This window comes from Mobula birostris, chromosome 15 (assembly GCF_030028105.1).
Source record: "Mobula birostris isolate sMobBir1 chromosome 15, sMobBir1.hap1, whole genome shotgun sequence".
Taxonomy (NCBI): Eukaryota; Metazoa; Chordata; class Chondrichthyes; order Myliobatiformes; family Myliobatidae; genus Mobula; species Mobula birostris.
This window is the reverse complement of record NC_092384.1, coordinates 24,849,146-24,876,556: the sequence shown is the minus strand read 5'-3', so window position 1 is coordinate 24,876,556 and position 27,411 is coordinate 24,849,146. Positions and strand designations below refer to the sequence as shown.

At 42.2% G+C, this 27,411-nt stretch overlaps 1 protein-coding gene and 1 long non-coding RNA gene across 5 annotated transcripts in view; one reads left to right on the top strand and one right to left on the bottom strand.

Annotated features, from left to right (window-relative positions):
- LOC140210487 (uncharacterized) overlaps positions 1-1,384 on the bottom strand; it is a 143,951-nt gene extending 142,567 nt beyond the window's left edge. For all 4 annotated transcript variants that reach the window (XR_011889243.1, XR_011889242.1, XR_011889245.1 and 1 more), the window contains exons 1-2: positions 961-1,384; positions 628-761 (exon numbers count right to left, since the gene is read on the bottom strand). This is a non-coding gene — a long non-coding RNA (uncharacterized lncRNA). The remainder of the gene's footprint in view (positions 1-627; positions 762-960) is intronic.
- A 27-nt stretch (positions 1,385-1,411) lies between these two features.
- herpud1 (homocysteine-inducible, endoplasmic reticulum stress-inducible, ubiquitin-like domain member 1) lies at positions 1,412-26,263 on the top strand. Its single transcript, XM_072279477.1, has 8 exons — positions 1,412-1,784; positions 7,249-7,326; positions 12,692-12,769; positions 16,932-17,050; positions 17,141-17,263; positions 19,468-19,809; positions 22,327-22,465; positions 25,627-26,263. Exons 1-8 carry the CDS (start codon positions 1,644-1,646, stop codon positions 25,807-25,809), a joined length of 1,203 nt encoding a protein of 400 aa, XP_072135578.1. The 5' UTR covers positions 1,412-1,643; the 3' UTR covers positions 25,810-26,263.
- Positions 26,264-27,411: the final 1,148 nt, after the last annotated feature.

The following is a 27,411-nucleotide window of genomic DNA, read 5'->3' as shown; positions in this document are numbered from 1 at the left end:
GGTGGGAGACTTCTATGTACTGATTAAGGAAACTTTCCCGAACGCATTCGACAAACTCAGTTCCATCTAATCCTTTTGTAATATGGGAGTCCCAGTCAATGTGTGGAAAGTTAAAATCACCTACTATGACAACCTTGTTTCTTGCCATCAGAGAAAAAACATCAGAGAGAAAAAAAAGCTATCTCCATGAAACACCATTGCAGCCATCCACAATCACCACACAGACTAAATATGGTATACACTGTGCCACACTTTCCAGTCTACTTGTGTGGAAAGTCCTGGAAAGTTGTCAATATTAAAGGCGTCATATAAATACAGACTACCGTTGCTGTGTTGGTAATGACAACTGAAAATATTCTTCAAGATAATGGCACTCCAAGAAGTAGCTTAACCGAACTTTTCATAAAATACTTATTTAGCTGTAAAGGTCATTAAAACAGCTTCAAATCACAAAAGCATTTTCTATATTTTGATTGCCACTTTCGCCCTACTAGTAGTACGAAAAGAACTTGGCACTACTGTTCTAAACATAGAATTAATAATGTTCATAATCAGAAACAGGTTTAATATCACTAGCATATGTTGTCTTTACAACAGAAACAGGAGTGCAAAAACCAGCAAATTTACCAGGACTGTGATGTCACTGATTGTTGTCAATAATGGTCCTGTCTCCTTCTCTGTCCACTTCCTCCGTACCACTCCCTCTCCGCCTCACATCTTCCCTTCCTCCTCACTCTGCGGTATTCAGCTGTAATTTGTTGCTGTGAATATAGAAAGCAGAACTGTAAAAGCTAAACCCAGAATACTTGCTGATTGGTGGGGGAGGCGTTATTGTGCACTTCAAGGTGAGTGTTCCTTCTTTCAATTCTGTGAACAAATTGCTTGCTATGAAGAAACCATTGAAAATTTGGGAGATAAAAACAAAATGTGTAACATTTCAGTCAATGACCTTTCACTGACCAGATGAAGGGTCGGTAATCTGAAGTCCGAACTCTTCCTCCGTCCACAGATGCTGCTTCACTATCCCCTCTGTTTTCTGATTTTATTTCCCATCATTTTCTGGTTTTGTTCGCTTTACAATGAGAATTGAACATTTTGAGAAGTGGAAGCTAAAATCTGTTGTAATATGATTCTAACAAAAACACGGGGAAGTTTATACTGAGGGCGGGAGTGAAGGCAATGGCTTTGAGCTGGAAATTATTGAAATAGCAGCACATTCTCCTCCCCTCTTTACACTGCACCCCCACCCCACCCTTCCTTTCCAGTTCCAATAGAAGGTCTCGTATCGAAACATCAATTGCTCGCTCCACGGAAGCTGCCTGACCGCTGAGCTCCTCTAGCACCAGAAGGGACTGATTTCGGGACGGGACAGGGAGAGGGGGCAGGACTTCGGAAGACGCTGTAAAGGGTAAAGTCCCGGAGAGGCGGAAGGCGGAAGGCAGAAGGCGGTGTTGTCGCTCAGGTTGCATCAGCCCGGCTCCCGAAGCTCCACGTCTGCGCTCGCCGCGACCAATCGCCGTCAGCCACACTCGGGTTTGACAGCTGACAGCGCACAGCCCGGCCGGACCGCGCCAGCAAAGTTGCGCGGAGACGGAGCACTTGAGAGCGAGTTAGCGGCGTCGAGGAGCACTGAATCTCGGGCGATGGGCAGCAGCGACGAAATGGTGACTCTGGTCGTTAAAGTGCCCGACCAAACGTACGGCGACCAGAAGCTGTTGGTGGAGCTGGGCTGGACGGTGCAGCGGCTGAAAAGCTTCCTCAGCGAGAAGTACCCGAGCCACCCAGTGAGTACAGGCTGGGTGTCAGGGGTACGGGCTAAAACAAACTTATGGGGGTGCTTGGGCGGCGTCGATAGACTTGGGATCAAAGTTTTTCTCAAGTTCCGGCCTTGTCTGCTTGCACCTGTTACCACCGAACTGATAACGGGGCCATGGCTTTCGCAGGCGGCCTTTGTAAGTTTTAAAGACCAGCGCAGTACAGGAGACTGCAATGGAGTCCAGGCAAAGTTGTCTGAGCTTGTCGGGCTGGTGGTTCGCGTGTGCGAAGGGAGGAGCAATGTTAACAAGATACACAATTGTGTTAGAGCTGCCCTTGGGACGACTTGTTCACCAAATGATTCTTGTATGTTGAACTATTTTTAACTACACGGCCTGATGCAAGGTGGGGCGAATTATTGCACAGATAAACTTTGAAGATTTTAGGGTTATTATTACAGGAAGTTGAATCGATGGGCTGAATAGTCGCTTCCTTTTTTTTGGAGTGAATTTTAACGCAGGGTGGGCCAGTAAAGGAACGGAATTAGCACAAGTCTGGGTTACCAGCGCTTGGTTCATCACCTCCCCGTAAGTAATATTGGGCCTCAAATTTCCACCAAGCAGTTTAACTTTTTCTTTGAAACGTTCTAAAATACAAATCAAAAAGGCAATTAATTCCTTCATTGTGGAGACATGTCATCTGCGGTAAAAACGACTCGGCAGAATTTGTCCAGATGAAGTCTCGACCCAAAACATCCATTTGCCTCCATAGTGCTGCCTGACTTGCTGAGTTGGTCCAGCACTGTTTTGTTTCGGGCTCAGGCGGCTGCAGGATCTCAGGGACAAAACAATAAATAGATTATATTTCGTGGATTGGGAGGGTGGTGTTTGTGTGTCCTTGAGCTGGAAACTTGCATTAGTTTTACACTGGTGTAGGCAATTTGCAGCAATGTATGTACAAAGTTCAAAGTAATATATGTCAGATATATATGTTATATGTGTGTGTAAATTTATATTGACTACAACGAGATCTAGGTGTTCTTGTACATCAGTCACTGAAAGCGAGCATGCAAGTACAGTGAAGAAAGCTAATGGCATGCTGGCCTTCATAACAAGGGGAATTGAGTATAAGAGCAAAGAGGTCCTTCTGCAGCTGTACAGGACCTTGGTGAGACCACACCTGGAGTACTGTGTGCCATTTTGGTCTCCAAATTTGAGGAAGGACATTCTTGCTATTGAGGGAGTGCAGCGTAGGTTCACAAGGTTAATTCCCGGGATGGTGGGAATGTCATATGTCGAAAGATTGGAGTGACTGGGCTTGTACACTCTGGAATTTAGAAGGCTGAGAGGGGATCTTATTGAAACATATAAGATTATTAAGGGATTGGACACGCTGGAGGCGGGAAGCATGTTCCCGCTGATGGGTGAGTCCAGAACCAGAGGCCACAGTTTAAGAATAAGGGGATAGGCCATTTAGAATGGAGTTGAGGAAAAACTTTTTCACCCAGAGAGTGGTGGATATATGGAATGCTGTGCCCCAGAAGGCTGTGGAGGCCAAGTCTCTGGATGCTTTCAAAAAAGAGATGGATAGAGCTCTTAAAGATAGCGGAATCAAAGGTTATGGGGATAAGGCAGGAACAGGGTACTGATTATGGATGATCAACTATGATCACAGTGAATGGCGGTGCTGGCTCAAAGGGCCGAATGGCCTACTCCTGCACCTATTGTCTATTGTCTATGTCATTTACTTGTGGGCATACAGTCAATCCAAAAAACCGCAATAGATTCCATGAAAGACTACACCAAACAGGATGGGTAGACACCCAATGTGTGAAGGATAACAAACTATACAAATACAGAGCAAAGAAAATAGTAAATAAGCAATAAATATGGAGAACATGAGATTATACACCTCTGTCGGGTTGCCTCTCATTTAAAAAAGAATAGGTGTGTAAGATGATGGAGGGGCATTGATCGCGTGGCTAGCCAGAGGCTTTTTCCCAGGGTTGAAATGGTTAACATGAGAGGGCACAGTTTTAAGGTGCTTGGAAGTAGGTACAGAGGGGATGTCAGGGGTAAGTTTTTCACATAGAGAGTGGTGAGTGTGTGGAATGCACTGTCAGTGACAGTGGTAAGGGCAGGTACAATAGGCTCTTTTAGATAGGTACATGGAGATTAGAAAAATTGAGGACTATGCAGTAGGGAAATTCTGGGCAGTTTCTAGGGTAGGTTACATGGTTGGCACAACATTGTGGGCTGAAGGGCCTGTAATGTGCTGTAGGTTTCTATGTTCTTAAAAAAAACAAATCCTTCAAAGTGAGTCCGTAGGTTGTGGGAACAGCTGGGCCAAGTAAAGATGAGTGAAGTTATCCACTCTGGCTCAAGAGTCTGATGGGTAATAACCTCCTGAACCTGATTCTCCCAGTCCTGAGGGTCCTCTTAATCCTGTACCTTCTCCCTGATGGCAGCAGTGAGAAGAGAGCATTAAGGAGTTTGTGGGTAAAATACTGCTTGTTTATTCCATTTGGTGTGAAAATTGAATTTTGGGTTGTAGTGCATTGATGAATTCTTAAGTCTGATGTTGCCGTCACCTTGAAATACTGTCCTGAACAAGGATGTGGAAGGATGAGTCACTGCTGGTTTAGATCACAAAGTCTGACTTGTGCTGAGCCTGGTAAGGGTGGTGAAGCAGAGGTTTGAACTTTGCCCTAATTTTGCAATCTTTGTTTATTGTGCAGCCAGTATAGAGTTAAATCTATATGGCAACGTTGCCATAGCAAGAAGTTTAATCTCCCAATATCAATTGCTGATTTTACTGAAATTCTAATGCAGACAAGTCTACTTTCATAATTTGGCATTCACTACTTCAGACTTCAAATTATTACTGTCAGCACACAGTAGCTATCTTAAGATTTGTGTTGTGGAATTCCCATGGAAAGTATGCTACTTAAGGCAGTGAGCAGGGATTAGGAAGGTCCTGGGCTTGGTTGCATTTTCGAGCTGAGACAAGTGTGGTGCTAATGGGTGCTCAGTGAGGGCAGTGAAGGCCCAACTTGCAGTCTGGTGAGTTCAGTGGCCTGAATTGTAGGGAGAGGTTGGCCTCTCTGGATCTTTATTCCTTGGAGTGTAGGAGAATGGGGGTGGGGGGTCCACCTCAGAAGTTCGTAAAACCATGAGGGGAATGGATAATGTAGTATTTTTCACCATAATTGAGGAATCCAAAACTAGAGGACTTTATAAAAGAGATCTGAGAGTATTTTTTTTTACAGAGAGATGGTGAGTGCCAGAGAAAGTGGTCAAGACAGATACAGATGCAATATTTAAGAGGCATTTTGATAGCTGCCTAGAAGGTTATGGGCCATGTGTGGGCAACTGGGATGGGCAGGAAGGATACTGTTTTGGGAATGGACCAGTTGGGCTGAAAGGAATGATTCCACACTTTATAACCCGATGGCTCTGTGGCCAGGCTTGCAGACGATAAGAAGATGGGTGAAGGGGCAGGTTGTTTTCAGGAAGGAGAGGAAATTCAAAACTCTCGAGGTGCAAAGGGACGTGGGAGTGCTCGTGCAGGATTCCCTGGAGGCTAACTTGCAGGTTGAGTCAGCGGTGAGGAAGGCGAATGCAACGTTAGCATTCCTTTCAAGAGGACCAGAATAAATAAGCAAGGATGTAATGTTGCGGCTTTATAAAGCTGCGGTGAGGCCTCACTTGGCATGTCGTGAGCAAAACAGGAGAAAATCCGCAGATTGAGAATATCCAAGCAACGCACAAAATGCTGGGAAGAACTCAGCAGGTCAGGCAGCATCTATGGAACTGGATAAAGGGTCAGTGTTACGGGCAAAGACCCTTCATCAGCACTGGAAACTTAATTTACCGAACTCCATCTCTGTCTGTCCATACCGTTGCATACAGATATAGGAGTCTTCATTGTTGTTTCTGTAACAATTTTTATTGACCAGTCAGAGTTGTTGGCCCTGAGCAGAACCCCGAACTTGGAAGACCAGTGGAATTCTCTTAACCTGGCCTCTACCCTTTGACCTGTTTGGCATGGGTGATCCTATCAAGGGTCAAAGCACAAGGCCCAGACTCCAGCCAACATGGTTCTCCGGGTCATGGCTGTGGTCCTCGTGTGGTGGGGGAGGGGAAGGAGAATAAACTGGTAAGTAATAGGTAAAACCAGTTAGGGGAGAATGGAAGAGTGGGAATGAAGTGAGAAGATTGGAGGTAATAGCTGGAAGAAATAAAAGAATCTGACGGGAAAGGAGAATGGACCATGGAAGAGAGGGAAGAGCACTAGAAGGAGGTGGGGAGAAGAGAAAGGCTAAGAGGGGAGGTGGAATGGGGAGAAAATAGAAGCGGGAGGAGAGAAATCGACATTTATGCCGTCAGGTTGGAGCCTAACCCAGAAGGAATACAAGGTGTTGCTCCTCCAACCTGAGCCTCTTCATGTCAGTTCACGGTCTCCTTTACTACCATGTCAGAATGGGAAGGAGAATTAAAATAGGTGGCCACTGGGAAAACCTGCCTATTGTGGCAGATGGAGTGAAGGTGCTTGAACACAATCCAGCTCTGCTCTCGTGCTCCAGTGAAATTCATTGGATGAATTTTGTTTTGTGACACAGTGCACCACCTTTATATGGGGTATTAATAATATAATGTCCAGTAGTCTGGCGAATCGACCAGTCCAACACCGCCAGAGTCTGGAAGGTGAATTTTACTGTGTCGTTTGTTATCAGAAGGTGGTGTTACACAAGCTCGTGCTGAAGCAGATAATCAATCTGCCTCTTATTGGGACACAACAACAGTCAGTATGTAGTGGTTGGGGAATGCCTTGCGTCATAGGGGTGGTGCTAATTTCTGGAACATGAACAGCTGTATTCCTGGACTCTGGTGAAGGATGTGTACAGTATGTGCCCTTCGCTCCCACAAACTGCGGGTGAAAGAATAACCAAATCCAAACAGTACGTTTGATAAATTCCGAGAGCTTGTTTGTCTAAACTTATTGGAACTCAAAAGTAAATTGTGCAAAGCAGCTTGTGAAATTTTTGCACTATTACAACCGTACACCAGTCTTTCATTGGAACATGGAATGAACCAGTGAAATGTAGCAGTGCTTGTGTTTATAGATTAAATTAACTTCCTTAGAATCACCGCAATCAAATTGTCGCTTTCTGCATAACTTTAATGATACAATTTGCTTTTGTAGACTACTTGGTTCATTTTTAGTGTCTTAGAAGTGTTTCATTAAAAGTAGCTGGAGACCAGTGACACTTATGTAGGCAAATATTTATTTTACTGTGAACGCATGAAGTTGTTTATTGTACTCTGCCATGTTATATCTTATGGAAACTCCATAACTTGAGATCAAAAACTGCAATTTCAAAATCACTCTTTCTGGTTCAAATTGATAAAGTTCCACTGAAATTTTGGCAGAATTGAAATCAGCTGCAGACATTTGGTGGCAACTCTGAATTATCACTGTTTCCTTCTCCAGGCACAATCAGAGCAAAAGCTGATTTATTCAGGGAAGTTGCTGCCTGATCACCTCTTGCTGAGGGATATCCTGAGAAAGGTCAGTATTCTGAATCCTCTGGGGAAGAAGCAGCAAAATATATATATTTTAAAAAGTTGCTGTTGTCCACAAGTTGCTTGATCAGATGTATTTCTTTGTCAGTGTGTGATTAAAACTGTTCACCTTGTTAAGGTTATTCTCACTCTATGGAGAGACAGAGACAGTTGTTTCCCTATTGTAGTGAGTGGATGTGGGGGAGTGGGCGGATAGAAGAAGAATTCTTCCTCAAGCAGGCCACCCTAGTTCTATGGTAGCACTCCTATCCCTCAAAAAATTCAATCCCCTTTTACAGGAATCCGGGCACATAATTTAGTTCATAAACACGAGAAAATCTGCAGATACTGGAAATCCAAAGCCACACACACAAAATGCTGGAGGAACTCAGCAAGCCAGGCAGCATCCATGGAAAAGAGTAAACAGTCAACAATTCAGACTGAGACCCTTCATCAGGACTGAAACTTTGACTGTTTACTCTTCTCCACAGATGCTTCCTGGCCTGCTCAGTTCCTCCAGCATTTTGGGTGTTGCTCTAGTTTCACACTTCAGTACCGTAATGAGGGAGTGCTGCATTGTCAAAGAAGTCATCCTTCACGTACATGGTTAAATTCGTGTTGTGGCTGCCCTTTTGAATGAATATAACTGATTCTATTGTGCTGCTTTGAAGAGATCATAAGATGTACGAGCAGAAGTAGGCCATTCAGCCCATCGAGTCTGCTCCGCCATTCAATCATGGGCTGATCCAATTCCTCCAGTCATTCCCCACTCCCCTGCTTTCACCCCATGCCCTTTGATACCCTGGCTAATCAAGAACCTATCTATCTCTGCCTTAAATACACCCAGTGACTTGACCACCACAGCCACTCGTGGCAACAAATTCCATGGATTTGCCACCCTCTGACTAAAGTAATTTCTCCGCATCTCAGTTCTGAAAGGACAATCCTTCAATCCTGAAGTCGTGCCCTCTTGTCCTAGAATCCCTACCACGGGAAATAACTTTGCCATATCTAATCTGTCCAGGCCTTTTAACATTCGGAATGTTTCCATGAGATCTCCCCCCCACCCCCATTCTCCTGAACTCCAGGGAATACAGCCCAAGAGCTGCCAGACGTTCCTCATACGGTAACCCTTTCATTCCTGGAATCATTCTCATGAATCTTCTCTGAACCCTCTCCACACAATACTCCAAGTGTGGTCTCATGAATGCCTTACACAGCCTCAACATCACATCCCTGCTCTTGTATTCTATACCTCTAGAAATGAATGCCAACATTGCATTTGCCTTCTTCACCACCAACTTAACCAGGAGGTTAATCTTTAGGGTATTCTGCACAAGGACTCCCAAGTCCCTTTGCATCTCTGCATTTTGAATTCTTTCCTCATCTAAGTAATAGTCTGCCCGTTTATTTCTTCCAGCAAAGTGCGTAACCATACACTTTCCAAGATTGCATTTCATTTGCCACTTCTTTGCCCATTTTCCTAAGCTATCTATGTCTCTCTGCAGGCTCTCTGTTTCCTCAACACTACCTGCTCCTCTACCTACCTTCGTATCATCAACAAATTTAACCAAAAATCCATTTGTACCGTAGTCCAAATCATTGACATAGATCGCCTTATTGTCTTATGGTTTTGAAGAGAAAAGGAGGTTTTCAGGTTTCCCTGACTAATATTCCCCCCAGAGTCCATCATAATCCAAGACTCCTCCCAGCCTGGGTACTCCCTCTTCTAACCCCTTGCATCGGGTAAAAGTTGCAGAAGCTTAAGAATATGCACTCCCAGACTCCAGACCAGCTTCTATCCCACAATTATAACGTTTTTCTTGTATAATAAGGATCAACTGATGATGTCACAGTCACCTCATTGTGACCCTTGCACCTTACTCTCTACCTGCACTGCACCTGTAACTCTATATTCTGCCTTCTGTCATTGTTATCGAAGCAAAACGCCTTAGCCACAACGATCTTTCCTTGTAGTGACAGTTTTTCAATCTGGGCACCAGCTTTGTTAAACTTCTCTCCGCCCTCTCCAATGTATATTGCTTATAATGTGACGACTAGAAGTGTAGAGTGTTCAAGCTAAAGATCTCATGCTGCACACGTGAAAAGTATACATCCCTGCTCTGTGTCCACACTAACAAAAGAAAGAATCCCGTGTGCATTTTTGTAGCCATCTTATTGCCCCGTCCACCTGTCTTTTAAATACCCGGGGGGGGGGGGCCCTCTGTTCCTCCATTTATCTTGATAATTTCCCTTTAATTATGTACCTCTTTATTTTGCTGCAGCTCTATTAATGCTCTATGACTCTAAATGCAACTTGCCTCTTTTTCCAACTGACCATGACATCTATACCTTGCTGGAGTCCAAAGCTTCTCCCTACCTCCAACCACACATGGAATTTTTGTAACTCTGCAACATTTATATGCCCATTGGTTTGCATCTAAATCAGCAATGTATATTCCAGAATGTGAGGGACTCGCTATTGAGTCCTATGGGAGTCCTACAGTCACAAAAGGTCCCATCACCCATTACTGGGTGCACGGAGCTAACATTGTATCTGTTTGCCACTCTCCCTTTGATACTATTGGCTTTAATTTTATTGGCCAATTGACCCATAGAAGTTGTCGAAAGCCTCATTGAAGTCCTTAACCCTGGCACTCGGAACAGTCGTGGCAAAGGCTGTTAAGGTTCATATTTCACTTCCTACCCAAGTGTTGGGTGTGCATTTAATAAAATAATGAGCATGTTATTTCAAAATGCTTTCAGTAAGTGTGTTTTGACTGTGTATCCATCATCAAATTAAAAAATAAATATTTTACTTAAATTGTTTACTTCATATTTATTAAACAAATACTAAATAAATATAATAAATAATTAAAAGTTTAAAAAAATATATCAAATAATTCTGCTTAAAAATGCTGATGTCAATATATGAATGCAACAAGTTATACAATTTACACATTTGATGCCAGTTTACACCTCTTGAGAATCAAAGATTTAGGCAGACTGAAGCTCTCTGGCAGAATGTTTTTACTCTGGCTTCAGTTCTTGCAGTAAATCTTCATTCTACTAACTCCATGTTTAAAAAGACCTGTGAAATTTCTAACTGGCAATGCCAATCTGCACTGAATTATTACAAGTTATATGCCACGTTACATAAGTACTAAGAATGCAGTTTGAATTGATGCACATTGATATGGAAATGTTTGTGATACTGAGATGAACTGATGAGAGAGTTAGGAACTGATCGTTTAGCTGGTCTAGGATTAGAGAATTTGGGTAGTGTGTTCCAAAGCACTTTTGCAGCCAGAGGTTGGTTAAGATTGCCAACAAGCCCCACTGTATGTCAGAAAATCCCAGGAGCATGGTTCAATGAGACAAATTCTCTTGTAACCACAAACTCAGATGGAATGAGGTGAAAGAAGGGCAATAAAATACAGGATCTGTCCGATGCCATCTCTAAAATGTGAATACAGATTCTTAAATGATTTCTCATGTATTTTTGAGACCAACTCAAAATGCAACTCACCATGCTAGTGAGAAAATATGCATCTTGGTCTGAAACATCAACTGTTTATTTATTTCCATAGATGGTACCTGACCTGCTGAGTTCCTCCAGCTTTTTTTTCTGTTACATTAAAGTTACGTTTTTGATGTTAAAAAAATTAATTGCTCTCATCTTTCTCTTAGAAGATGCAAATTTCTCACTGTCCCCAAGTCAGAAAGCTGGAAGTATTTATTCCCTATTTTCAAAAATCAGTGCCATTTGCAGCATAAAATTTTAGCTGAGTCCCTCGTTAACATGCTGATCACTATCTATTGTGAAATTTGTGAGGGAGGCTGTGCCAAGGATGACATTTCACAGGGCCTTACACCCACTGGCCCTGCACCAGCTCTTTGAGAGAATTCTCAGCAAGAGACCTGTGCCTGCCTGTATCAACTCAGTGCTACACAATGACAGGTCCACACCATCCTCACCCCAGTGCTATACAGTGATGGACTTGTGTCCATTTGTACGGTGCCTTGTACTGAATACTGGTCCAGCCGATGGCCCAGTTCTGACGTACAGTAATCTCCCCGGAGCTCCTCTGATCACCAAATGGCATAGGGCTCTGGGATAAATGGTGCTTTTGTGCGTTGGAATTCTTAATGCTGTCCTCATGACCCCTGTTGGTTTTAGCAAGAAAAAAATTAGCATCCTAAGGCAGGTAGAAGTTGGGAACCTTGCTGCAAATGACAGAGAACACTGGATTAGCAGTTCATTTTAAATTGCCAGTGGATAGATTTAACTCAAAGTATTAAGGGATATGGGGAAACGTGAAACGAGAAAATCTGCAGATGCTGGAAATCGAAGCAACACACAAAATGCTGGAGGAACTCAGTAGGCCAGGCAGTGTCTATGGAAAAGAGTGACAGCTGACGTTTTGGGCCGAGACCCTTCATCACAGCTGGTGAGAAAATCTGAGGAGTCAGAGTAAGAAGGTGGGAGGAGGGGAGGAAGAATTGTAAGGCAGTGGGTGATTGGTGAATCTGGGATGGGGGAGGGATGAAGTAAAGAGCTGGGAAGTTGATTGGTGAAAGAGTTAAAAGGGGAATCTGATAGGAGGGAATGGAAGGCCGTGAAAGAAGGGAAGGGGAAGAGCTCCAGTGGGAGGTGATGGGCAGGGAAAGAGATAAGGTGAGAGAGGGAAATGGGAATGGTGCATGGGCGAGGGGCGGTGGTGCATGACCAGAAGTTCGAGAAATCAATGTTCATGCCATCAGGTTGGAGGCTGAATATCTGTTCTTTTACATATCCATCATGATTTCAGAGAATGAACAATTAACTAGCCTACTACTAGCTGTGTTCTTGATGGATTTTTATCTCTGGGCAGCATTTAATCCCAAAATGAAAATCTTAAATTATAATGTGGAATGACTTAAACTGCTGTGTTCTTGGCCACATTAGTCATAGAACTTGAATTGTTTATGTACGCATTTTGGGAATCGTAGTCAACGTTCTCTGTACCACATCAGTACTGGTTAACATTAACTGTTTGGATTCGTGCTGTTGGATCATGGGACTGGGACAGGTCATCACTAAGGGGAAGTAAAATTGAGACTTTGACCAAACTTCTGTTTTTTTATTATGATGTTAACTTGCACATGGTAATCCATCTATTTACCACCACTTTTAGCTTTCGGTTTTATATGGATGTTGATTGAATAGAGCTAGAAAAAATGTTCACTTTCATGGATTTGGGGAAATGCAAGGCTGAATACAAACTTTAGTTTGCAGAACCTTTATCAGGTCTTGTAGATCAAATTGATTGACTTGCAGCAGGAGTGATCCTTGTGATAATTGTCTTGCCTCTCTCTTTTGTCTCTTGCAGTCTGACCAGTACCACACCATTCACTTGGTCTGTAATGTTAGGAATGGAACGAAGTCTAGACAAGAGCCAAGTGTGAAGGTAAAAATAGAAGGTTGGGGACTGGGAATGAAGTGTACTTGTATCTGCATGAGATAGATTGGAGGAGCTTTAAAAGCCTGTCATTAGCATTGACAACACTGGCAGTTTTCTCTGATGTGAGGAGTGAGAAATCATTACCTGTTTATTTCAGTACTTCTCTAAAAGGCAAGCACCCCTGAGTTGTGTGCACTTGGAGATGACTGCCACACTAGAAGCATTTGAACTGAGTTAGATTTTAGATCCATTTCATATATGGGATATCTGTCATGGATTTTGTGGCCATTTCGTTCCCTCCAAGACTCTCTGCTCTGTTGATTGTTTTGATGCCGAGCCGCTCTACCCTGAGCTGGATATTGTGACATCCACAGTACTACCACTTACAGAGTGAACATTGAGAGAATATTTCTAGTAGTGGGGGAGTCTAGGACTAGAGAGTACAGCCTCAGTATACAAGGATGCCCCATGTCCTTTTAGGACAGAGATGAGGAAGAATTTCTTTAGCCAGAGAGTAGTGAATCTCTTGAATTTATTGCCACAGGCGGCTATGGTGGCCAAGTCATTGGATACATTTAAAATGCAGGTTGATAGGATCTTGATTGGTCAAGGTATTAAAGGTTGTGGGGAGAATGGGGTTGAGAGGGAAGTGAGATGTTTGGCTAAGGTCAAAATATCTGATGGAAATATTCAAAGAATGGGCAGGGCTGCAGTTTCTCCCTGTGACCAGACCAACAATTATCCTTAAACATTTATAAATAATCTCATTTGTGTGCTTAGTCCCAAGCTGTATTCGAATCAACTATCTCATTTACTAATAAGCTGACAGTGACTGAAACTTACAAAGCCGTAAATAATGAAGTAATTCAGGATGTCCTGCTGAATTCGAAGTCACAAGTTCCTTCTATGTAATCCCAGCAGAGCACAAAGGGAGGTAATTTTTTTTTAGAAGCTGGAGTCTTGAGCTCCGAGCTCCTTCTGTAACCCGTTCTGCCTGTTAACTTCTCCCTGCCTATCAAAGCAATTGAATACCTAGATCTTTAATAAAATTTCTGTCCCTTGCAACTTCCAGAAAAGTTGATGGTTGCTTTCTTTCCCTCTCTTTTTAAGTGTTTGAGATCTTTCCTACATTCAAGACCCTATATCGTTGTCAAATGTTGTCTCTCTGTCACATCTATGCTGGATTAAGGGCAGTGATTCTCTGCTACACACTTCTAAAAAGATGCCAGCAGTAACATTCTGAAATTATAACTGGATCAGTACAGTAGCCTTGTAGGATAGCGTCAGATACAAATGATATTGGTATAGAGTCAACAAATTAATTCGGCTCACGACATCAGGGAAGGGAAAATAGTATTGTTTTGGGTATTCAGACAGAGCAGAGAAATCTTGTAAGAGGAGTAAACTTTAGCAGTTAGTGCTATGAGCTGTCATTACAGCTGTCCACAACGACAACAGGTGCTTTGTCAAGCAGATGGAAATCTGTTTTCACCAGTATGTCCCCCTGCTCGATATATTTGTATGATTTGTGGTACTGCAAGTTTCTCAGTTGTCTTGAACTTGGAACAATTTATTTATACCATAAATGTTTACAGTTTTCTGTAAGAGTTCTGGGTGAGGGCAGGGGGAAATCAAATTGGAAGTTACTCCTGTTCTTATTCCTACTGTTTAAATTTTAGTTTTACACATTAGGACTTGATTGATATATTTGTGAATGGGTTTAGTCACTGTCAGGGCAGTAGAACTAAATAGTCAATAGCTGCTTTATTAGGTACACCTGTACACATTGTTAATGCAAACATCTAATCCACTAATCATACGGCAGCAACTCAATGCATAAAAGCATGCAAACATAATCAAGGGGTTCAGTTGTTGTCCAGAGCAAATATCAGAGTGGGGAAAATGTGATCTAAATGACTGACCATGGAATAATTGTTGGTGCCAGATGGAGTGGTTTGAGTATTTCAGAAACGGCTGATCTCCTGGATTCTCACACACTACAGCCTCTAAGAGTTTACGGAGAATGGTGTGAAAAACATCCAGTGAGCGGCTGTTCTCGGGACAAAAATGCCTTTAGAGGGAGATTAGAAGAAAATGGCCAGAGTGGTTCAAGCTGACAAGAAGGTGACAGTAACTCAAACAGCCACCTCTTACAACAGTGACCTGCAGAAGAGCATCTCTGAACACACAACACATTGAACCTTAGAGTGGATGGGTTACAGCAGCAGAAGACTACACACACACAGGCACACACACACACAGCCACTTTTTTTAGATACAGGAGGTTCCTAATAAAGTGGCCACTGAGTGTAGACGCTGGTGTATCATTAGCTTGGATGTTTACTTCAGTGACAAAGAACATCAGGTGGAATGTGAAACTATGCCTATTCACTGCTGGCTGTTTTCTGTTACTAGCTTCATCTTGATCTCACTGAGACTTGTAACTGAGGGGGCAGAACAAAAGATTGTTCTTCCTGTTGCAAGTTACCCTAAGAAAATTCTTTGTTCCAAAGTGTGAAGTGATGCCTTTGTAGGATTGAATAGAGTATCCAGCAGAAACTGGACACCCGTCTTTTAGCAAGTCTGCTCTTGTATTTGGAAATTACATCTTGTGGATTGCATGGTAGAGAAACAAAAAAAAAACAGAAATGAATAAAGCAGAAGGACTTGTGGAGCTACAGTTGAGGGTTATTTCTCTACCCAAGATTATTTTTTGTAATCTATTTTTTATTGAAGTTCATCATCAAACAAGCATGTCCATAAGATGTATTTCAGGTACTGTACATATACATCATATTCATATTTGCCACAAATGTCCACATAATATTTATGAGGTATACACTTATAGAAAAGAGTGGGGAAAAAAGAATAAGCAAAAGGAGAAAACTATGTACAAGTAGGGACCAAGATTAATTTTTTGGAAGTGGAAATGGGACTTTTGAAAGGAGGACAAGAACACAGAAGGCAGAGGTTGGCGGTAGGTAGTATATTCAGCCTGAGGGTAGGTTACCAGTGGTATTCTGGGACATCCACTCTTTCTGATTTTTATAAATGACTTGGATGAGGAAGTGGAAGGAAGGGTGGGTTAGTAAGTTTATAGATGACACAAAGGTTGGTGGTGGTGTGGATAGTGTAGGAGATTATCCTAGGTTACAATCGGACATTGGTATGGGCAGAGCTGAGCTGAGAAGTGGCAGATGGAGTTCAATCCAGAGAAGTGTGAAGTGATGCACTTTGGAAGTTCACACTTAACAGTGGAGTACAAGGTTTGTAGCAGGATTCTTAGCAGTGTGGAGGAGCAGAGAGTTACTGTGGACCAAGTTCATAGATCCTTCAAAGTTGTTTGGGAAGCTGGTAGGCGGTTAAGAAAGCGCATGGTGTGTTGGCCTTCATTAATCGGAAGATTGAGTTCAGGAACCGCGAAGTAATGTTGCAGCTCTAAAACTCTGGAATATTGTGATCAGTTCTGGTCGCCTCGTTATAGGAAGGATGTGGGTGCTGTAGAGAGGATGCAGAGGTTTATATGTTATACGTCTTGTACCTAATAAAGTGACAACTGACTGTATATTCGTAGTCTTCTGCTGTAGGCCATCCACTTCAAGGTTCAAAGTGTTGTGCGTTTGGAGATGCTCTTCCTAAACCACTGTAGTAATGCATGATTATGTGAATGACTGTTGCCTTCCTGTCAGCTTGAGCCAGTCTGGCTATTCTCTTCAGACCTCTCATTAACAAGACATTTTCACTCCCAGAACTGCCTCTCACTAGGTGTTTTTGTTCTTTGCACCATTCTCTGTAAACTCCAGAGACTGCTGTGCATGAAAATTCCAGCATTTAAGCAGTTTCTGAGATATTCCCATCTGGCATCAGCAATCATTACGCACTTAGTTCACATTTCTTCTCCATTCTGATGTTTCTTCTGAACAACAACTGAACCTCTTGACCACGTCGGCATGCTTTTATTCATTGAGTTGCTGTCACATGAGTGGCCGATTGGATATTCGCATTAACGAGCAGATGTACCTAATAGAGTGGCCACTGACTGTATGTTCTGTGTTCCAAAGTGGCATATTGGAAGTTTCATGACTTTGGGGAATATTTTGCCCAAACACCACATCCTTCCTCATTTGTTTAACTAGTTAACTTTCTTTTTCTCTTTTATCAATTCAAGGAGCAACCAGATACACCTGCTGCTTCTGGCCAGGAGAGCCTCACTGTCCCAACATCGGTAATAGCAGATGGTCTCCGTCGCAGAGCACCCAACACATTCCCGTGGGCCTATGGTGCCTGGTAGGTAGGAGCCGGGTATCCTTGACCATTGACTTGACATTTCTTAATATTGGGGTGGATTTGATGTGGGTTTCTCTTTGCCATTGAAAGGTCTCCAAGGGAAGATCTCCAGAGCCCAGAGGGGATGTCTGGTCTAGCCGCATACAACCTGTACAGCTCTCAGCAAATCCTGTGGTTCCAGCAGATGTATGCACGGCAATATTACATGCAATAGTAAGTACCCATGGGTTTTTTTTTTGAATGAAAGAGGAAGTGTTTCCTGGATAATTGCTGTTTCTTGCCCCTCATCCTGTCTACAAATTCCGGTACAATATTGTGACCATGGTCTTAATGGGAACGCATGCTCTCCTGGTCATGCATTGTACCAAAGGAAATATTGCAGAGTGCATGTAGTCACAAAGGAAGCCAAAAATCTACCTAGTACTCATTGTGGTGTCATTAATTTGTTCTTAAATATCTTTGACCTGAATATTGAATGCAAGTACTATTATCTTCCGGAAAACTTGCATTTCAGTGCACCGATTATGGTGCTATTAAGATGTCTTGCTCCCAGAATAACTTCCATTCTAGAGTGCACGGAAATACAAACAGTGGGGAATAGAGAACACGAGATTCTGCAGATGCTGGAAATCCAGAGCAAAGTCTCGGCCCGAGATGTGGACTGCTTGTTTGTTTGTTTGTTTATTGAGGTACAGCACGTGATGGGCCCTTCCGGCCCTTTGAGCCATGCTGCCCAGCAGTCCACCGATTTATCACGGGACAATTTACAATAACCAATTAGCCTATCAGTCTTTGGACTGTGGGAGGAAACCAGAGCACCCAGAGGAAACCCACACAGTCGCGGGGAGAATGTACAAACTCCTTATAGACAGCAACGGGAATCAAACCCGGGTCACTGGTACTGTAAAGAGTCATGCTAACCACAATAGATCCTATCTGACCTCCGGGGTACACGGAATACTCCTTCCACCAGTGCCCACTCCTTCATTGGTTGAACAGTTTGTACTGAAGGAGATGAAAGGTTCATCGATTGAATGAGATGTGGATGACATTACCCATTGATCTGCACATGCCAATGATGCTGTATATACCTTTTGGTAACTTTATGGGAGCTGGGGTGGGGGGAGGGCAGATTTGGATATTTATTGGCTCTTAGCAAAGCCTAAGAAACCTTGTCTATCAGAGTGTTACCATTTATATCTGTGAGTATTCGTGCATCTCCCTAATGAGAGCTGTGAGTACTGTGTTCACCATTTCTCGGCTGGACTCTGCCATTTGCTTCTATAACCACCTACCGTGCAGCAAAGAGCTAGTATGGTTGCTGTCAGCTACAGCCTCAACCCGCGTGTCAGTGTAATTGTGAAGAGAGGCTTCCTGTTGCTTTTCTGCAGAGGGGTGGCTGTATATATCCAAGGTAGTTACTGGCTGAATATTTGCCTGTGATCCTGTTCTACTAAAGAGTAATGAGAGCCTTTCCATACACTCCCTGGACTACTCTTTTAATTCCTCCTTTATTGGAACTTCTCCTTACTTGTGCCCAAATCTTTTGAATGTTGTTTTATGTCCACCACAATTGTTTCTGTGTATCCATCTGGAATGGAGGCCTTTGAACTTGGTCACCTGGGAGTGAGATTAAAGAACTTGCATCAACATGTAGGCACACAAGAACAATTGTTGGCTCACCTCAGGATGTGAAGAGGTCCCATGAATGGACTATTGGGCAGAAAATGTACGCATCCTTGAATCAAGTCAGCTCTGATATTGAAACACGGAACTCTCTTCCCAAAAGAGTTGTCAAGCTGTGCTAATTGACATCTTCAACAATTGTTATGGATAGTTTTTTTTTAATTTTAAATTCAAAACATTGAGATAGACGGTTCAAACATTGGCAAATGGTGTTGGCCAAATGTTGGATCAGGCTCCTGGAACTGCTGCACATTGTGTTTAGCTTTGATCCTGAAGCATGGATGATCTCAGAAAGCTAGGTGGCAACATTGTTCCATCTGGGTTTGGGTGAGATTCTCTCCCATGCCCTGGAAGGTAGCTAGGTTAACCATTCCAGTGGCAAACACCAAGGGAAATCCGGCCCTGAAGCTGAGACTCAACGTGAAACCCTCGATAGTTCTTTTACCTCCACGGGTTCTGCTCAACCTGCTGAGTTCCTCGATAAGTTGGTTTATTGTAGATTCCAGATGCTTGTTTTCCAGATTCCAGCATCTTCGGTCTCTTATTGATATAAGAGTGATCCATTGAATTCTATTTAAATAAATATTAATGGTGATGAGTCTCTAGTTGATTAGTAAGTAGACGTGTTCCTTTAGGACTGATGCTGCTTTACGCTGTCTGATTGTCCAGTCAAAGCCCATCCAGTAATGGAGCATCTCACTTACCTCTCAACGTGCTTTCTCTCTTCACAGTCAGGCTGCAGTTGCTGCTGCTGCGGCTGCCACCAACTCCCAGCATCAACCCGTGGTCACGCCCGGGACTCCGGCCGCGCTGCCCAACCAGCCGCCTCTCGTCAACCTCCCTGCTGATCAGAACGCTCCTCTACCTCAACTCAACAACCCTCCGGCCAACCAGAACCTGCGGATGAACGCCCAGGGAGGCCCCGTGGTGGACGATGATGACGACTTGAACCGGGATTGGTTGGACTGGCTCTACCTGGCTGCCCGCGCCTGTTTCTTCCTGAGCATAGTTTACTTCTATTCGTCGCTGAGTCGTGTGGTGTTGGTGGCGAGCGCCATGCTGCTGATGTACCTGTAAGTATCCTGTTGTTCTTTGAAGACATCAAATTCTGAACCTGGCCTGTTTTACTAGTCATGGAGTGCCATGTCATTCTCAGTCGCACAACCTGTTCAACATGTGGTGGGGTTGGCCAAATAATAAAGCACTTTGGATTTTGCCATGAGATTATTTAATTCCGTGGAGGCCATACTGTTATGGTGGTGCTTCCAGTACCAATCGATCTAACTGAAGAGAATGAACCAGATGTTATCATTATCAGGCAGTGATACACATAATTAAATATTAATAAAGCAATGAAATATAACTCAATTAACTCAAATGTTGCTTCCTCTCATAACTGTTCCTCTTCAAATAAATTGAACCTGGTCTAACCCAGCAAGGGTTTGGCAGGAAAATCACCCAGTTTTATTGCTGGGAATTTAAACACTGCACTCCCTGAACCAAGAGTCCGAAACGCTTGGTCAGTTAAATGAGGAAAAAGTAGCAGTTTCACGTGGAACTGATGACTTTCCTTGGGTAAATGTCATATTGGACCCTGGCCAGGAACCTCCCATGGGGTGCACACAGTTGTGCAAATATTTTCTTTCTGTATTGGCAGGCCACTCCACAGAGGGACGAGTCTGTTTCATTTTAACGTACATTCAGAATTTATTTTGGTGAATAATTCCAAACCCGGAGCTAATCCCTCCATGCTAACTTGGAGTTTGTTTCTGATTTAAATAATCCAGGAATAATAACTGTTATGATCAAGAGCCATTTGATTTGAACATATCCTTCAGGGACGGGGAAGAATCTGTGCAGTCTGGTGTAATTCAATGTGATTGAATATTAACTGTCCTCTAAAGTTACCTACGTACTCATTAATTTCAGCCAGTCTTCTACTCAATCTGTCTCATTCACTTAGCTCCTAACATTACTGCAAGTAATGTCCCAATAGGCAGGATGTTTGTAGCTGAGCACATGGCACAAAATGGTAAGCTGTTTAAATAATTTTCAGAGAACAAATGTATCACCATCTTGTGTAAATGAACAAAAAAATAATTTGCACACTGTTTGCATATTTTATATATGTGCTTACATAAGGTAGTGGTGAATTAGGAGCCTCTTTCAAAAGCTCCGTTAGTATTTTGTAATTGAGTAGAAAATTCAGCAAGTCACTCGCATCCGCCAATTCTATTATGCCCAGCATTTGCTCCTCGGCCTCACTTTCTATGTCGTTTATGCCTTAATTTTCTTTACTGAATGTAACGTCTCAGTAGTGTTTATAATTCCACCATTTCCCCTGCCAGCTACGTAACTTCATGATATAGTTCTGCTTTCATAAATATTGGTATAAAATTATTTTCTATTCTCCTCAACTATTTAAATGTTTCCCTAATAAATGACGAAATGTATGTAATATCTCTGCTATATCTTGTCTCAATTATTTGTAGTGTTTCAGTATAGTCCTTCCAGATCAAAATTTTGTTCCAAAGAGTTGGATTAGTTTAGTAATTGTGCTTCTAGTCTAAGTGCGGAAACATCATTACTAATGTTGCCTTTTAGTGTCACGTGCTGACTTCCTGATGAGTACTGAACCAAAGAACTTGATTTAAGATTTCTGCTATTATTACTGTCTTAAGTAGAATTTTCCTTCATAGCCCTTTCCCCAACATCATTTGTCCATTTTGGTTTCTTGATAATTACGTGATTCCTTCCTTCGTAGTTGTTTTGTTTTGGCTTTTTAGATCCCCCCCCCCCGCCTTTTTTTCCTTTGTGCTATGTCCTCACCCTTCAAGGTATTCTTAGCCGCCTTTTTTCCTCTTTTTCTTTGTAACTTTTAATTGAAGCTCTGGTGAGATGTTGTTTAGCAGAATGCCTTTCAACTGTTAGAATGTATTTTCGTCACAGGTATTGAGGTACAGTGAAAAATTGTTTTGCATGCCATCCTTACAGATCATTTCTTCACACCAGTGCATTGAGGTAGAACAAGATAAGCAATAATAGAATGCAGATTAAAGTGTTGTAGTCAGAGAGAATGCAGTGCGGGCAGACAATAAGATGCCAGGCCTTGATGAGATAGATGGTGAGGTCAAGAGTCCATCTTATTGTCTTATAACAATGTGATAGAAATTGTCCTTGAGCTGGTGGTATGTGCATTCAGCATTTGCAGTTTCACTTTGTTGTTTACATTGGTGTTCATATTTGTAATATCTAAATTTTCTTTGTTTACTTTCCGCAAGTCTTTCACTATGGTTTGCAATCTTTTCAATTCCTATCTTAGTCACATTTACTGGTCACTATTGAATATGTTCCAATTTTGTTTCTCCCTTTTCTGCTTTCTTTTACTGGTTGAGTGGAGAACCTCCTGTGGCGTTTCTATTGACTGAATGGTTTTTTGAAAAATCTAGTGTAGTGTATTCCAAAACTAAATCTCCATTTGGAAGTAATTGAAAATTAGATGTTGCATATCTTCCATGATTGAGTAGTCTTCTTGTCAGCTCCATGATGCAATCTGATGATGAAGCTTGTGTCCTGTTGTTCTCCTGCAGACATCACGCTGGTTGGTTTCCATTCAGACATCCAGCGCCGGTGCCAAATGCCAACGTGCCTTTGCAGGAAGCCTATCCAAATCACAGAAACCAGGAACCCCAACAGGATCAAGAAGATCAGGATGATGTGCAAGACCAGGTTGGTATATCTATAGAGATGGGAAGGACACAGAGCAAGTAAAACAACAGCTGTTAAGCTGCTTTTGGTAAAGGGAGATATCCTAGTACTGATTTTATTGAGGATATGCCTGCTTATTCTAAAGTTTGTGAACATAATTAACCAGGACCTCTGCAATATGTTTGGAAGATCTGCTGTTGGCAGAAACTAGTGGTGCTGGCTTTGGTACTGTTTCTGTGATGTAATGAGGTATTCCAAAAGTTCCATAGGCATTGACGTTTTTGGTTGTTTTCTTGTTGGGAGATGCTGAGTGCAGAGCAATTTCTTATGAAGATCTTGGAGCAAATCTCCAGGTCACCCATATGTCAACAGTAGGAGGATATCATCCAGGACCAGGGAACTAAATTCATAATTAAAAGCTTCAGCTCTAAAATCCAAAAAGTTTCCGGATTTTATAAATGTAATGTTCTCGTCAATCAGATGCTCAGTGTGCACTCTCCAGCATATTGGGAATGACGTAGTTTAATTTTGTCCCAAATGTAGCTCAGATTCTCTCAGTTCAGAGACACAACTTGCTTGTTGATCTGCATTGATAGAGGCCAAGCTTTATGCGATTTCAAGTGTATGATTTTGTAATCAGCAAATAATAAACTTCCCTTTGGTTGTGTGACTTGCCCAAGACTAAGTGGGAAGAACCCTAGTGAAAGATCTACCTGCTGTGATCCCATCGCATGTGGGCAATGAGGTGGGAAAGGGAAGTCTCCTTGTTTCAGTTGTAAATAACCTACCCTGCATTCTGGGGTTATGAAACCTGGGCAATCCCCATCAGGAATATCTAATCTTTCAGATTAAATTCGACTTGATTTCTGAGTTCTTTCAATTTTTAAAAAAATTTCAATGAGATTCCATCTTGTTTTTCCAAGCTCTCATGATCGAGTCCAATTGGGAACTGGGTTCTGAGCACTGAAGAGTATGTCATTAGACATTGCAATTAACCCAGAAGAATCCTCCTTTATTCCTATACTGTTTCCTATCTGCTGAGCAGATAGCATATTTACTTATTTAGAGATACAGTGCAGAATAGGCCTTTCAAGCCTCACTTCCCAGCAACCCCGATTACTTATTACAGTTCTCCCCATCTATTCTAGATGCCCAAAGAAAAACATCCAGTAGTCTTGTCAGAGATTATCTCATTCTCACAAATTAATGCTGTGTTTGACCAAAGTGAAACTGTTTCTCAAATGCTCTGCTGTTGTCATCTTTGATGCCTCTAGCATTTCCCCCCCACTCCAGATGGTCAGTCTAGCCATCTATAATCTGTTTTTTCCCTATTTACCATTCTAATTAACGAGGTTACATTAGCCTCTTTCCCTGCCACCAAATCATAGAAACTATTCCAGAATGTTTCTAACACCACTTCTATAGTTCCCTGAGGTGTAGGGTCTCATCAGCTTTAAATTTCCCCAGTTTCTCTAATATTGTCCTCCCCCTCCTCCCCCTCCTCCCCCTCCTCCCCCTCCTCCCCCTCCTCCCCACGAAGACAGAGCCAGTGCTTTTTGTGCCTTTTTTTTGCTTCCTATTATAAATTCCCCTATTGCTGACTGTGAAGGGTTCTCCTCACGTGTCTTTAGAACAGCTTACCGTCAGCTTCTGCTGCCGACTAGCTTTCACTCTGCTGTATTTTTCCCCTCTTAATCCCTTGATTGTCTCTTGTGTTCTAAACCAGTCCTCCTCCTTTGTTTCTGCTTGTATATCAATTTACCTAGCTCCTCTGTAAATCTAATACTGTCTGAAATTCCCTTATCAGCATGGTTAAGCCTCTGTTCCTGTTTTGTTTTTGTCCAAGATGTGAATGTTCTGTTCATCTGTGCACTTCTTCAACATTAGCCAGCACAGACCTACCACCTGCCCCATGACTAACATTACCCAATTTCTGTCCGGTCCAGAGAAAAGTCATCAGGAAATGTTTCTCCTCCTTAACCCTGTGACTACATCAGCAGGTACGGTAGAGATGACATTCCAGGATTGGGCTTCTGAGCCAGATGATGCTGAACGCAAGAGTTGACCACCAAAGTGTATACTCCATTCCGTGTGGTTAAGTTGCCAAGAAGTTTGATTAAGGAGCTGCAACGTGTGTAGAATTGTGGATTATGCTGCATTCACAAATGGATAGGTTTCCTTTCCATTTCAGTAATATTGTCTGATCGCCTTCTGAGGATGTTGTCACTGCAAACCTGCAATGATTTTGTAACTGACAGTGTGAAAAAAGCTCACTGAACACACAACGCTATGCCTTACAAACCATCACAAAGCTCTTCTGAATTTTCTGTTTCTGAAAACAGCCAAAGGTTACAGTGCTGTCCTTGTGCTTTTTTGTATAGTGCATGGTCAAAGTAAACTTATCATCAAAGTACAATTGTACATATATGCCACCAGATACAACCCTGGGATGAATTTTCTTGTGGGCATTCAGGGCAGAACAACAAATATGATAGGGTCAGTGAAATATGACACAAACAAACAATGTGCAAAACAAGACAAACTATGCAAATAAAAAAAAACAAAATGGAGAAACTGAGTTGTAAAGAAGCCTTGTAAGTGAGTCTATAAGCTGTAGAATCAGTTCAGAGTAATAGTGATTGAAGTTATCCAAGCTCATGGAGAAATGCAAAAATACTAAGTAGTAAGTAAATGATGCTGAGAACATGCCTAATATAGTTCCCTTTGGTGCAAAGCCTTTATAATGCAAAAATGCTGATTGTTTCAAATATATTCGAACCTCTTTAACATAGGTAATATTTGTTCTCTTTGTGTCACCTTGCTCCCCCAGTGCTGAATCTTCTTTGATTCCTTGCCTCTCCCCAATATCCGAAATTTGCTCTCTCAAATGTCGTTACATTTCCTGATATGTGGCTGAGTGTTAAATTGTGTCCAGTAATGTCCCACTGAAGTGCCCTGGGATTTCTAAGTACAGCATCTAGATTATTCCTGGCTGCTTTTTCAGTTCAAGAGCACCTACAGATAGAGGTTTACTGTGCCAGCAACATCTATGAATAATTAACAAAAGAAAATGTATAGAGTTAGAAAATGAGTCCAGAGTAAATAAAAGTTGTGTTTGAGTTTATAATTAATATGTCAGGTTAAATACTAATGGAATGACTTGTTTTGTGTGTGAATTTCAGAATGTGGCACTGGATCAAGATCATGAAAGAGTGAATAATTCTGGAAGTGATGATGTCAGGGACGCTACCCTGGCCCCTGAAGCTGAGGTGAACAGGACGACATTTGTAAATAAAGCCTGGGTGTTCTTCAAAACCTTCTTTGCCTCTTTGATTCCAGACGGTCCCCAAGTTGCAGCAAACTGAGTTTAAGTACATGCAGAACTGCAGAACAATGAAACCAGTGCAATCCTTGTTCCAGGGCTTTCGGGCAGTGTGCAAATGAGGCCAGACTGTTGACTGAATTTATGAATGTGATTCCAAATGGTATGTGGAACTGTGTGTTCTACGAGGCTACAAGTGTAAACTCTGTAAATTATTATGAGGTGCAATTTAGACTCTTGCCTATCTGAAGCTGTAAATCAAATCTTGAAATGATTCTGTGTCGTGACTGTTTATAGTGACGTCCTTTTCATTAACAGCTGTGAGCAGGAGCAGTTTTAACCTTGCCAACTTCACGCTGTTGAAAGTGCATATTTGCTTTTGGGCAAGTTTATTTTTAAATATCCTTTGAAACTTTCTGTTGATACATATGCAAAAAGGTAAATAATTTTTGCCTAGCAATACAAAAAAAAGCACAATAAAAGGTTTGGATACATGAGACTTGCTGTTCTCAGATGTGCTCTCTTTGACCTACTTTTCGTTGGTGCTGAGTGTCAGTGATGGGCAGTTCTCTTGGGGCTTTCAGCTTTCATTAAATAAAGCTGACTGGGTATTGAGAATCACGAGTCAAGTTATAAAACTGGTTTCTTGACCCTTTCATTTTCTTAACTCTTTAACTCTTGCTGCCTTTTCAGTTTAAACTTATAAGCTAGAATTAAAAGAAGCATTCTTATTTATTTGACTTTGACCTTCATACCCATCCACTCAATTATCCCTGCTGTACTTTAGAAAGCGACACTTCCAAACCACATCAGCTACCTAATTACACAGATTCTGTTCTCACATCCCTACTAACTCCTCCTGCCCCACAGATTTTACCCACTCGTTTACACTAGGGGCAATTTAGGCGATTAACCAACCCATATGACTAGGGTGTGGCAGAGAAGCGGAACACTTGGAGGAAAACTCCACCGACTGGACTGAACCCAGGTCTCTGGTGCTAGGACGTAGCAAACTTTTTAGCTGTGTCACTGTGCCGCTGCGGTAAGATGGTGAGAATCCCAGTTGAGAGTACTCGATCCCATTCCAGTGGTGGCTGACAGAAGCTTTCCTAAATCCTTGTGTAGATGTGGAGTAGGTATGAACGCTGGATCTGCAGGTAAAAGCACGGGTCTTCAATACCAGATACTGAAGAATCTCTTATCTACAACATAGACTGAAGTCTGCTCACTCAGAAGAACGTAGTCAGAATTTAAGTCTTGTTTTATGCCCAGCTCAGAAACATAATTCAGCAAGTTCCTTCAATAAAGATGTGCTAAATGGATCATGATTATGTTTTGTCCCCAGAACCTTAATCTTCCAAGTAATATTATGTCTATGTTGGACAGAAGTTGGTCATGCTTATTTTTCAGAACAAAAACTAACTGCCAGATATTCTGTTCACACTTTAGCGATTGGTCTGTCCCACGTAATGTGATCAAGATGAAGTTGGCTCATACCATTAATATACTCTCTAAGACATAAGAGAACTTAACAAGTCCTTTAAAGATTGCAGAGCATAATCCCTTCAGTATGTGCAAGAGTTATGAAGGTAGGATAGAAAACATAGGTCTCTTAACGATTTTTGCTGGGCTGCAATCATTGTGA

Excerpts from the sequence above, each read along its gene's own strand:
- herpud1 (XM_072279477.1), top strand. The coding sequence starts at position 1,644 with ATGGGCAGCAGCGACGAAATGGTGACTCTGGTCGTTAAAGTGCCCGAC. Across the intron at positions 17,264-19,467 it reads CGGCAATATTACATGCAATA|TCAGGCTGCAGTTGCTGCTG; the intron begins GTAAGTACCCAT and ends CTCTCTTCACAG. Across the intron at positions 19,810-22,326 it reads GCCATGCTGCTGATGTACCT|ACATCACGCTGGTTGGTTTC; the intron begins GTAAGTATCCTG and ends GTTCTCCTGCAG.